Source organism: Silurus meridionalis, chromosome 6 (assembly GCF_014805685.1).
Source record: "Silurus meridionalis isolate SWU-2019-XX chromosome 6, ASM1480568v1, whole genome shotgun sequence".
Lineage (NCBI taxonomy): Eukaryota > Metazoa > Chordata > Actinopteri > Siluriformes > Siluridae > Silurus > Silurus meridionalis.
In genome coordinates, this window is record NC_060889.1 from 25,329,475 (window position 1) to 25,341,343 (window position 11,869).

Genomic DNA, 11,869 nt, shown 5'->3' on the forward strand with positions numbered 1-11,869 from the left:
TTATTAGAGGGACAGCGCATGTAGGACGTTTTGGAGACAAGGTGAGGGAGGTGAGATTGAGATGGTTTGGACATGTGCAGAGGAGGAACATGGGGTACATCAGTAGGAAAATGCAGAGGTTGGAGACACCAGGAAGGAGGAAAACTGGAAGACCAAGGAGGAGGTTTATGGATGTGGTGAGGGAAGACAAGAGGTTTGAAAGAGGCAGATGTAGAGGACAGGGGGGGTATGGAGACATATGATCCGCTGTGGCACCCCCTAATGGGAGAAGCCGAAAGAAGAAGAAGAAGAAGAAGGGTATACAAGTTGGCATTCGTATCATGATGCATCGTTTTGAACATATTTGCACCTGTAAAAACTGTTATATATATATATATATATATATATATATATATATATATATATATATATATATATATATATAACAGGAGTTACGTTCTAAGACCCCCGCGAATTTTGGTTGCACCCCCGCAGTCCCTATGGTGAATTCATCATTACGCAATAAGCTGGTTCGTTTTTAAAGCACACTCAGCAGAAAATGTGACGCAATGGACATAAATGCTTTGTCACTAAAAATTATAATACAATAATGTGTTTATGAAATTTGTTAGTGAAAAAAGTTACAAAATGTTATTCCTAACGTTCCTGAACGTTCGGTCCCGCTGCGGATTCCCGCGGATTTTAAGAAAATCAGTAACGAGAACCCAAGAATTTTCAGAACCTTTACCTTTATTATTTAGAGAGTGACCAATAATTTGTAAACGATATTTTATATATAAAGATTGATTTCTCTTCGCTAAACCGTTTCTCGAGCGCGTTCTCTCAGCACCATCGCCGCTACGTCACTATGACGCATCACAACACTAAGGAGGCCGAGGCGTGTCCTGAGAGTCACGTAGAATACAGATCAACATGGCAGAGGTAGAGCTGTAACTTCCTTAAAACAGAACAGGAACAAAAAGCGTCTGGTTTTATTTCCTGTTTGTGAAAAGACCATGTGTAATTTGTTGTGGTACCAAAGATATAAAAGCGAACTAACTGTAATATATTGAAATGCATAGCACCAGATTTTTTTCCATTGCATCCTTGTGTTGAATCAAATTGCAATGGGTGAATCACATCAGTAGCTGCTTCATATGTACCTTTATTGTATCGCTCCGGCCTCAGTTATGGAGATGCACATCACTAATATATAGTGTATATAGGAACTGTTCAGTGAAACCTGAGGAGCAGTCAGCGTTCACATTCATCCCAAAGGTGTTCAATAGAGTTGAGGTCAGAGACCCAGTACTTTTGTCCGTATCGTATATGTCGATCATCCAGCACATGGAATACCAATAGAGCATGGGTAAATGAGCAGTCGCTATAAAAACGGTAAGATACGAATATAGATTTCAATGCAATTCACTCAAACATTTCAAATACGAAAAAAAAAGAAAGAAAGACGCCCAAAAGCCCTTACGTTTAATAGTCCGAATTTTTTTATTGACCATGGTTTAAACCACCATGGAGAACAGCATCAGTTTGTATCCCAACAACTAAATAAAGACGTTGTTAGATTTGTGAAATAAATCTGAGTAACACAAATGTGTAAAAAAAAAAAAGAAAAAAAAAAAAGAGAAATAAATACAATGCAGATCCAAAAGTCTGAGACGGCACATAAAAAACAGAATTATGAATATTATATTTCCAAAAAAAAAAAAAAAAAGTTCAATCCGTTGTGTATTTAAGCAGATTGAACAAATCGCTTTGTAGAAAAGGTCCAATTTCGAGTTTACGTTGTCAAACAAATCTACCGAATTAACCAAAAATCAAAACGATATTTCACACGCTGTTGTGTATAATATCGTTTCCAATAAAAGAAACTCGTTTTTAAAAACATAAGTGCTCTCAGACTTTTGGACGTCCATGACGTGCTGCTTGCATCGGACAAAATCCTCAGCACTATTGAAAGACGAAGCACCTGGTGCAAAGTCCTACATAAATACATTATTCTCTTGTGTAAAGTGCAAAATCTCTAGGTTTAATATATACTAAGGGGTTTTGTGTATGTGCAAGCATTTCTAAAGTAGAACGACACTGGTAGTCATTTGACTCGACCCAAAATACCCCCCCCCATTTCCTCCACAATTACCCCCCTCTAAGAGCCCTTTTTACGTAGTTCACTGTTAGTTTTCTGCTCCTGTGGCGATGAAACGACACAGGAAAGAAAATTCAAAGACGAATGCACTCGGTTACAGCCAGGGGGCGCCGATTTGTCATGTAGTGTTACTTCAGGTGTGTACGACGATCTTGCAAAACCTGAACATTCGGAAGTGTTTTATTTCGACGATTACTTTTTTTAAATCCAAATCGTACGTTCTATCCGTTTACAAGTTAACGCTGCGGGATATCCACATCGTCGCCCCTTTAAAGAAATGTTTATTCCATCCCTTAGCATTCATTTTAAAGAGAAAAGTGCTTTATACTTGTCATATGTACTTCAAACGGCCGTTTCCTCGGACGTCTCCCTCGAGCTCTAGAAGTGAATCAAATGGAAAAATTCATGTGTTACAGGAAAAAGAAAAAAAATGCACCTTATTTACCAAAATGTTCAACAAGCATGCAACTGAAGTTGCTGAAAAAAAGCTCCATTGGAGACATTTACATGGTTTTCTTTCAAAAATATTCTCTGGAGGAGATGTGGACAAAATTTGCTGATACTCTTCCACAGGCAATTTTCCAAAAAATTATTATTATTATTATTTTTTTTAAATAATTGAATTATTGTAATTGAATTATTTAATATCTGTTATATATAATTTATTATGGTTTGCATATCCCAGTGATAATTACTGTAGGAAGGGGTTCAGAGCGCAGAGTCAGCCTTAATACAGCACCACCTAGAGCACTGAGGGTTAAGGGCCTTGCTCGAGGGCCCCAAGACTGGCAGCTTGGAAACAGCGAGGCTTGAACCCCGACCTTTCCTTTCAGTAGCCCAGTGCTTTAAAGGGTCTAATGCTAAAAAAATGAAAAAAAAAAAAAACAAAAAAAAAACACAGCTCTACTGAGAAACCGCAAAGTGGGGTCTTCTCTCGTGAAGACTTTCCAGGGGTGGAAAACGTACTGACACTGGAGACCATGTGTGTTTGCTTTCTATAGAAATGGTAGCATATATTATTGTACAGTACACCGAGTATACTCAGCCCTTTCTGCTTAATAATCATTAACACAAAACCAGGAGAAGAAGCAGCACATGTTCTGCAAGATCGTTGTACACCCCTGTGCCTTACAGGGAACCTTGTTCGGGTTTAAGAAGAACGAGAAATCCTGTATGTGTGTGTGTGTGTGTGTGTGTGTGTGTGTGTGTGTGCTGAATATCTTCAAAGACTGGCCTCTATACTAACCAGTTATCTAGTCACAGCACCAAAACGATGAAGGCTTTCGGACGCTCTTTTGCTGGATGTTCTCGCTGAAAGGGGGGAAAAGGGGTGCGTCTCCAGAGCTCACGCAGACGTGCGTCTGGCTCCGGCGTCTGGCTCCGGCCGGTCAGTTGGTCTCGTAAGTGGAGAGGAGCGCGGCATCGACCGGTTCCATGCAGGACGGACAGGTGAAAGAGCGCATGAGCCAGTCGTCTATGCAGTCCATGTGGTAGATGTGCATGCAGGGCAGGAACCGGATGGGGTCACCATATACAAAGTCCATCATACAAATCACACACCTAAAGAGAAGAAGAGAAAGAACGGTCACGGGAATCTGGAAATTGGAGCGGGTTCTTGGGCATACACCTTTCATGCATGAATTAATAAATCAAAGTAAAAATGTTTTATTAAATGTTTATTTTGACTATTAAACAAGTGAAAATCATGCCAATAATTTATTTGATTTTCCCCAACATATTTTTATTTTGAGGGAGTTACAAAAGGTGAATCAGTAGAACTTGTTTAGTTTTTGGGAGAAAACATGTATTTTAAATATAATTTAAATAAAAATGTCCTTAAAGCGAATGGTAGAAATAACACACATTAAATATCAACAATAAGGAGAACGTTTGGAAATCGTGTTCTATGATTTTAGAAATGGAAAACTTGTATTAAAAACGATTTAAACCAGTATCGTACTTCACATCATTCGATTTTCCTTCTCATACAAACTAATATGTATTATTTATTTAAATATTTACACCACAGCCTACTAACATATTCACAGTTTTCATATGAGTGGTGCGCCGGATTGTTGATCCGTACAATTACACGTTTTGCCCCCAGGTGTGTATTGCACTCACTCGCGTATTTTTTTCTCAGAGCCATCCTTGCCTCCGTCAAACACTCCTCTGGGAAGGTGCTGAATGAGGCCGATGCGCTGAGCGATGCGGATCTGTTCCTCCTCCGTCAGCTGGGTGGCCAAACAGGTCTGGCTGGGTGTGGGATGGTATACGGGAATGTGTGCCTGCTCCTGCAAAACAACAACAACAACAACAACACACACACACACACACACACACACACACACACACACACACAACGGCTGTGTGCTTATTAAGCAGTTAACTTGGAGTCACCACCAGAAACTGCAGCATTAAATGATTTAAATCACAATGATGTCGCACAAACATCCACTCTGTCCATAAGATTGCTGAATACAGTGCATTCAAAACATTTATACAGACCCCTGCTTTTGTTTTGTTTTGTAGCAGCCTGATTTTCTTCTTAATCTACATGTGATGATGTGATGATGGATGAACATGCTGTGATGTGATGATGTATAAACATGATGTGATGTGATGATGTATAAACATGCTGTGATGTGGTGATGTATGAACATGTTGTGATGTGATGATGTGCTGATGTATAAACATGTTGTGATGTGATGTATGAACATGTTGTGATGTGATGTATGAACATGTTGTGATGTGATGATGTGCTAATGTATAAACATGCTGTGATGTGATGATGTATAAACATGCTGTGATGTGATGATGTATAAACATGCTGTGATGTGATGATGTATAAACATGCTGTGATGTGGTGATGTGATGATGTATAAACATGCTGTGATGTGGTGATGTGATGATGTATAAACATGCTGTGATGTGATGATGTATAAACATGCTGTGATGTGGTGATGTGATGATGTATAAACATGTTGTGATGTGATGATGTATGAACATGTTGTGATGTGATGATGTATGAACATGCTGTGATGTGGTGATGTGATGATGTATAAACATGCTGTGATGTGGTGATGTGATGATGTATAAACATGCTGTGATGTGGTGATGTGATGATGTATAAACATGCTGTGATGTGGTGATGTGATGATGTATAAACATGCTGTGATGTGGTGATGTGATGATGTATAAACATGTTGTGATGTGATGATGTATAAACATGCTGTGATGTGGTGATGTGATGATGTATAAACATGCTGTGATGTGGTGATGTGATGATGTATAAACATGTTGTGATGTGATGATGTATGAACATGTTGTGATGTGATGATGTATGAACATGATGTGATGATGTATGAACATGCTGAGAGTTGATGAATAGATGATGTACTGACCTCATAGGGCGGAGGAGGCTCTAACTCAGGCTCGGCTCCATCCCCGGTGCTGGCTCGGTCTGACTGAGACTCATGCAGTAAGGAAATGTCGTCCGATGTTGGGGATTTCAGGCAGTTCCCCATCGTCCCTGACACTCTAATCTGAGATCTGGCTAATCAGCACTCCTCTTTCACTACACACACTCCCACACACTGCTTTGTTACAGAAACACTACTACAGACTCACATATATACATATATATAAATATATATACAGGAAATATTTACGATATCTCATTCATTCTGGATAAAGTAAAGAAATAAATACAAATAAACAGCAGCTCATCCACTTCACTAGCTAGCAGGCTAGCAGTAACTAGCGCGATTAAAAAAATAAATAAACAAAGTTTCACGAACTCGAAGTCACGTCATTTCCGCTCAGTTCATCTCTAACTTCAGTATAATATCGAACATTAATCTAATAATAATTATAAAGGTGGTGTTTCCAGCCGCCTACTTTATGTTTACATGAAGTGCTTGGCCTCTTCCCCGTTTCCTCCCTCTGCTAGGAGACAACACGGACACGTCACTGTGTTGTCCTCTGACGCACGCGAGAGCTCGGCTTCCGGTTGGACGGCTCGCCGCGAACGTCACGCGCGCTCGAGCACGTGGAGTGAGGAACACCACCTCCATCTGCCCCCCTCAGACTGTGGTCAGAGATGGGGGCAAACGTTTCCACCCTCCCTCACTCCATTTTTCCATCATGTTCCTCTGGGTTAAAAAAAAAAAACATCCACCTTTAAATGTTTCTACAAGTGGACTCGTGTGCAAAGTTTTCTCACTTCCCACCCTCCTCCATATCCCTCTGGGTTCTCTGGTTTTCTTTTTAAAAACATCTGAATAATTAACTGTTCGTAGGTGTGAACAGTGCCGGTTTTAGCGTGGCGCCCCGTTCGAACCACGGCATGAACCACCCCGCTGCCACCTACAATAATTTAGCACCTCACGCATTGGATAAAAATTTCAGTACAAATGAACTTCTCAAAACATGACCTTTCTTGCTTTCTGTTATCCAATTATGTCATGGTAGTAAATGCATGGTTGATAGTAAAGACAGCAAAGCCGCTGAGGTGCTCTTGTGACATGGTGGACCTCAACATTTGATTCGTTTCAGCTTTGGAAAGATCCTCTCTGCTTTAGCTGCTATCACTGGAAGAGGAAGATATTCTCAGAGCAGCTCAAGAAGAATAACAAAAGCCTTTATTTGTGAAATATACATTGCAACACAGTGAAATCATTGCTAGCTTGTTTATAAGCTGGAATCAGAGCGTTAAGGGCCTTGCTCAAGGGCCCGAGAGTGGCAGCTTGGCGATACCGGGGCTCGAACCCCCGACCTAACGATCAGTAACCCAGCACCTTAACCACTGAGGTACCACCCCCAAAGCAGGGTCAATAGCATCGCAGGCAACATAGCATAAACTGAGTGCTATACAGTATTTAGCCTATTTTATTAAACGACTTAGCCGTTACTACCCTCATAACGAGGAGTAATACAGCTGCATACACACCTTTATCTGTGTCATGTTTCCCTCTACTTCTTTTCTCCTTTTGCTGTATTGGGCTCCTGATGGTTTAGGAATTTTTTTTGCAGCCATGATTTTAATTCGGATTCAGCTCTCCTTTTTGATAGGACGTCACTCTAGGTCTTGGCGGTTCTCCTACTGGGAACCCTGAAGGCTAAAGTGACATCAATCGACCCCCATCCCTCCTTTCTAAGTGTATGAGTGAGTGTAGGTTAATTCACCCATCCTTGAGACCCCTCTTTTCCTCCTGGAAAATTACTATACTTGCATACTGTAGTTATTATATCTTAGGAATTTAATCATTTTAACTTTTTCATGTTTGGTATCATTTTAAAGGTTTCAGTGCAATTGGAAATATGGTCTCATTCCCATATCACGGGCATGTAGGGGAGTGGTAGCTCAGTGATTAAAGTGCTGGGTTACTGATCAGAAGGTTGGGGGTTCAAGCCCTGGGATCGCCATACTGCCACTTTTGGGCCCTTGAGAAAGGTCCTAAACCCTATGTTCTCCAGAGGCGCTGTATCATGTCTGACCCAAGCTTCTGAGCAAACATGGATATGTGAAGAACAAATTTCACTGTGCTGTAATGTATATGTAACAAATGCTATTCTATATCGAACAGGCCAAAAATAAAAATCTCAGATTGAGGGGAATTCTGTCCTACTGATGTGATGGTTAAGATCTTTATCAGGTGTTGGTTTTTATCCTAGGTGCTAATTGGTTACTTCTGTTAATTGTTCCAAATTTGACATTTGATTATTGCTTGGAAAAAAGAAATGTAATATTCGTGATTACCTCTGAAATTTCCTGAAATCATTTATATCTAGTAGATTATGTAGTCTGGTGTTACCGTAAATCTATGACCAGGACAGTACAAAGAGTATAGAAGCCTCTTGAACTATAAGAATGAATTTTGGACTGTAAATAATATCAGCAGGCGGCTCAGGAGCATCACCACTGAACTGAACACCTCAACAATGATGGAACTGTAATAAATGAACATTTGGTGCCACTCAGATGAGGATGGGTTTCCTTTTGAATCTGGTTCCTTTCAAGGTTACTCCCTCATGAAGTCTCAGGGAGCTTTTCCTTTCAGCAGTCGCGACTAACTCGCTCATTACGGACTTATAAAGGATCAAATTAAAACATCTACATTCCAACTTCATACCTTCTTTATCACTGTGAAGCTGCTTTGTAAAAAAATGTCTATTGTTAAAAGCTCTCTGCAAATAAAACTGAATTGAACTCAATGTATTTATAATAAAACAGAGAAAAGAAGCATTAATAATGTTGAATTCATTGCTGCGTTTGTGTCAACTACCAGTTCCCTCCATGCTTATGGAGTGTCCTCAAACCAACATGGCCGCCCAGAAGTCACCAGTGTAATACCACTTCTCATTTGAAATATTTCTTTAGATAAGTGAATACACAGAAATAGAATTTAAATCTGAATATATTAAAATCTATCATCAAAGCCAAATAAATTGTGGCTAACCTTATACGCTGTTGTCCACTGTTATCGTTATGCTGCAATTTCAGCCCAAAAGTTGCATGAATGATTGAAGTTCACTTCAATGATTGAAGAGCTTTCCATGCTCTGAACATCCAAAAACAAAGATGCATCCATGCTTCTTTCTCAGTTAGCATGCAAAGCATACAGAGGTGGGAAATAATGTTATTACCCATTGTTAACTATTGCATAATATCATTTTTTTTACATATATAGCATTTGGCAGACACCTTTATCCAGACCCACTTACAATGATCTCAGAAGGTTGTGCCTGCAGAATTTTTACTCATGCCTTTCCAATCAAAAAGCGTCAGGACAGCTTCTTGCTTGTAGAGTTTTACCTGCTTTCCTCATGTCCATATTAGTTTCCTCTGGGTTCTCTGGTTTTCTCCTTAAAAAAAACCCCATTGCCTGCTAAATGCTAAACAGTCCCTAGGTGTGAAAAAGCATGTGTTTGTGTATGGTTACCCGAAATGGACCGGGGTCCAATCCAGGGTGTATCTTTGTCTTACTAATGTGTTGAACATAAAAACTATGCTTATAATTTGCATGTTGGGTTTTTTTTAATATTACAATTGAAGGTTATTTTTTTGCAACAATTCATTTACTTTGATTCACGGACAATGTGAAAGATGCACATTGACAAAGATCGGTGTATCGTGTTTTGTTTTTATGTTGCATTTAATAAAAACGGAACCAAGTTTTAATTTCATCACGGTAGTCTACAGTGTCGTTTCTTGTATGTGCAACACATTAAATAAAATAATGAATGAATGTCAATTTCATTTCAAAAAAATCGATTCTAGTATTAAAGTATTAAAATAAGTGAATCAAATGTATCTTTCAGGAAGCTAAGGAAAAAGTAAAAACCACTTATGGTTAAAAACTTTGTAATAGAATTGTTTCTCTAGCCACAAAAATTTCAAATCTGAAACCAAACTCTTACAATCCATGTCTTGTTTCATCCTTTCTAGAATAGGAAACATTTCTACTGCTTGACCGGTCCAAACATCTCTCAAGGTAAGCAGGTATACATCGAGACCCTTCTGTTCTTTCACTGAGGTGGTGGAATGAATTTCCCCTCGATGTCCGAACAGATGAAAGGGCTAATGATCTTTAAACGACAGGTGAAGAACTGTTTCTTCCTGAAACACCTGAAACACTATGTATTTAAAAAAATTATGCTAGAATTCCTAATAACAGAGTTTGATGGTCCACATCCTAGTGAACCAGTGTAGATGTATTCATTGATAGAGACTTCAAAGCACTTTTGCACATCAATTTGTATAACGGCGTCTGTTAAATGCTGTACGTGTAAATGTTCTACTTATCAGCAAAACGTTTTTATTTGTTATATTGTTATATATGTGATCATCAAAGGTGGAAAGTGAATTACATTTACTCTTGTTAGTGTAATTGAGAAGTTTTTTTTATTTGTGAACTTTTACTTTATAAAGTAGTTTTTAAAATCTATAATTTTGCAAAAAGTTGATTGACAGGTGGAAAACAACTGACAAGAAAGAAAAGAAAGAAAGATGGAGATGGACAAGGCAGACGCCAGTAATGCAGATCCAGCTAAAAACGAATTGAAAGTTGTTTAAATTCTAAATCTGCATTTCTATTTCTTGTCATCATAAGTGACATAATAACAGATTTTATTTTGCTTGTGCATAACTCACATTAGACTCAAGTCATAGACTGCAGTGTTTTCTATTTTTATTTGTAATTATTGCACTCCTGCTGTTTTAAAAAAAGTAACTGGGTAAAAATTTTACTATTTTAAAATTACATTTTACTTTTACTTGAGTAGATTTTTAGACTCGTAACTTTACTTGTACTTTAACCAGCCATTAGAGTTTCACGAGCCAATGCACTCTTAATGCCGGTCCCAAGCCCAGATAAATGGGGAGGGTTGTGTTATGAAGGACATCCAGCATAAAACATGTGCCAACAGGGTACAGGTGGAAATTAGGCTCCTATTGGCCGAAGAAGGAGAAGGAGAGGAGGAAGACGTCTACAGAGACGGCAGGAAAAGGAGAAGTGTAGGAGAGTGGAGGTTGGTGTTGGTACTTTAAATGTTGGTACTATGACTGGTAAATAAAAAGATATAGCTGATATAATGGAGAGGAGAAAGGTAGATATGTTGTGTCTTCAGGAGACCAAGTGGAAATGAAGTAAACTGTTCTTTCATGGTGTGGATGGAAAGAGAAATGGTGTAGGGGTGATTCTGAAGGAAGAGTACAGTAAGAGTGTAGTGGAGGTGAAGAGAGTTTCTGATAGGGTGATGGAAAGATGGAAGTTAAAGGGGTGATGATAAATGTCATCATTGCTTATGCTCTACAACTGGGCTGCGAGAGAGAAAAAGAAAAAATTCAGGAGTGAGTTGGATGAAGTGGTAGATGTTGTACCTAGGAATGAAAGATTGGTGCTTGGGGCAGACTTTAATGGGCATGTAGGTGAAGGGAACAGAGGTAATGAGGAGGTGATGGGTAGGTATGGCCTTAAGGTGAATAATGTGGAAGGGCAGATGGTGGTAAATTTTGCTAAAAGGATGGAAATGGCAGTGGTGATACTTATTTTAAGAAGAAGGAGGATCAAAGGGTGACGTATAAAAGTGGAGGAAGGTGCACACAGCTGGACTATGTTCTATGTAGGAGATGCAACCTGAAGGAGATTGGAGACTGTAAGGTGTTGGCAGGGGACAGTGTAGCTACATGGTTTAGAGACAGTGGCATTTAATAAAAGACAGGAGGTGGAGCTGGAAGTAGCAGAGCTGAAGATGTTGAGGTTTTCGTTAGGAGTGATGAGGATGGACAGGATTAGAAATGAGTTTATTAGAGGGACAGCGCATGTAGGACGTTTTAGAGACAAGGTGAGGGAGGTGTGATTGAGATGGTTTGGAAGACCAAGGAGGAGGTTTATGGATGTGGTGAGGGAAGACATGCAGGTAGTTGGTTTGAAAGAGGCAGATGTAGAGGACAGGGGGGTATGGAGACGGATGATCCGCTGTGGCGACCCCTAATGGGAGCAGCCGAAAGAAGAATAAGTAGAACTTTACTTGTACTCAAGTAAAATTTCATTGAAGTAACAGTACTAGAATGTTTTCTTACTCTTTCCACCTCTGCTGATTATAAGATTTAATCACATTATCAAAGGACAAGAACATAACATCTTCCCCCAGTATTGTCTTCCTAGGGCATCACCTCTCACACCTAATCCCAACCCTAGAAATCATAAAACTGACAAATACAGC

The 11,869-nt window shown here is 39.3% G+C and overlaps 1 protein-coding gene across 2 annotated transcripts; it reads right to left on the bottom strand.

Moving 5' to 3' along the window:
• Positions 1 to 1,458: 1,458 nt before the first annotated feature.
• Positions 1,459 to 6,239, bottom strand: LOC124388080 (RING finger protein 11-like). Of its 2 annotated transcripts, none has more exons than XR_006926332.1 (4): positions 5,545 to 6,239; positions 4,265 to 4,434; positions 3,387 to 3,700; positions 1,459 to 2,518 (listed from the first exon to the last, which is right to left on the bottom strand). XR_006926332.1 is itself a non-coding variant. In XM_046852721.1 (4 exons), exons 2-4 carry the CDS (start codon positions 5,665 to 5,667, stop codon positions 3,529 to 3,531), a joined length of 465 nt encoding a protein of 154 aa, XP_046708677.1. In that variant the 5' UTR covers positions 5,668 to 5,736; positions 6,041 to 6,111; the 3' UTR covers positions 1,459 to 3,528. The 2 variants fall into 2 exon arrangements, 1 of the variants encoding a protein (XP_046708677.1); XM_046852721.1 differs by having other exon boundaries at positions 1,459 to 3,700; positions 5,545 to 5,736; positions 6,041 to 6,111.
• Positions 6,240 to 11,869: the final 5,630 nt, after the last annotated feature.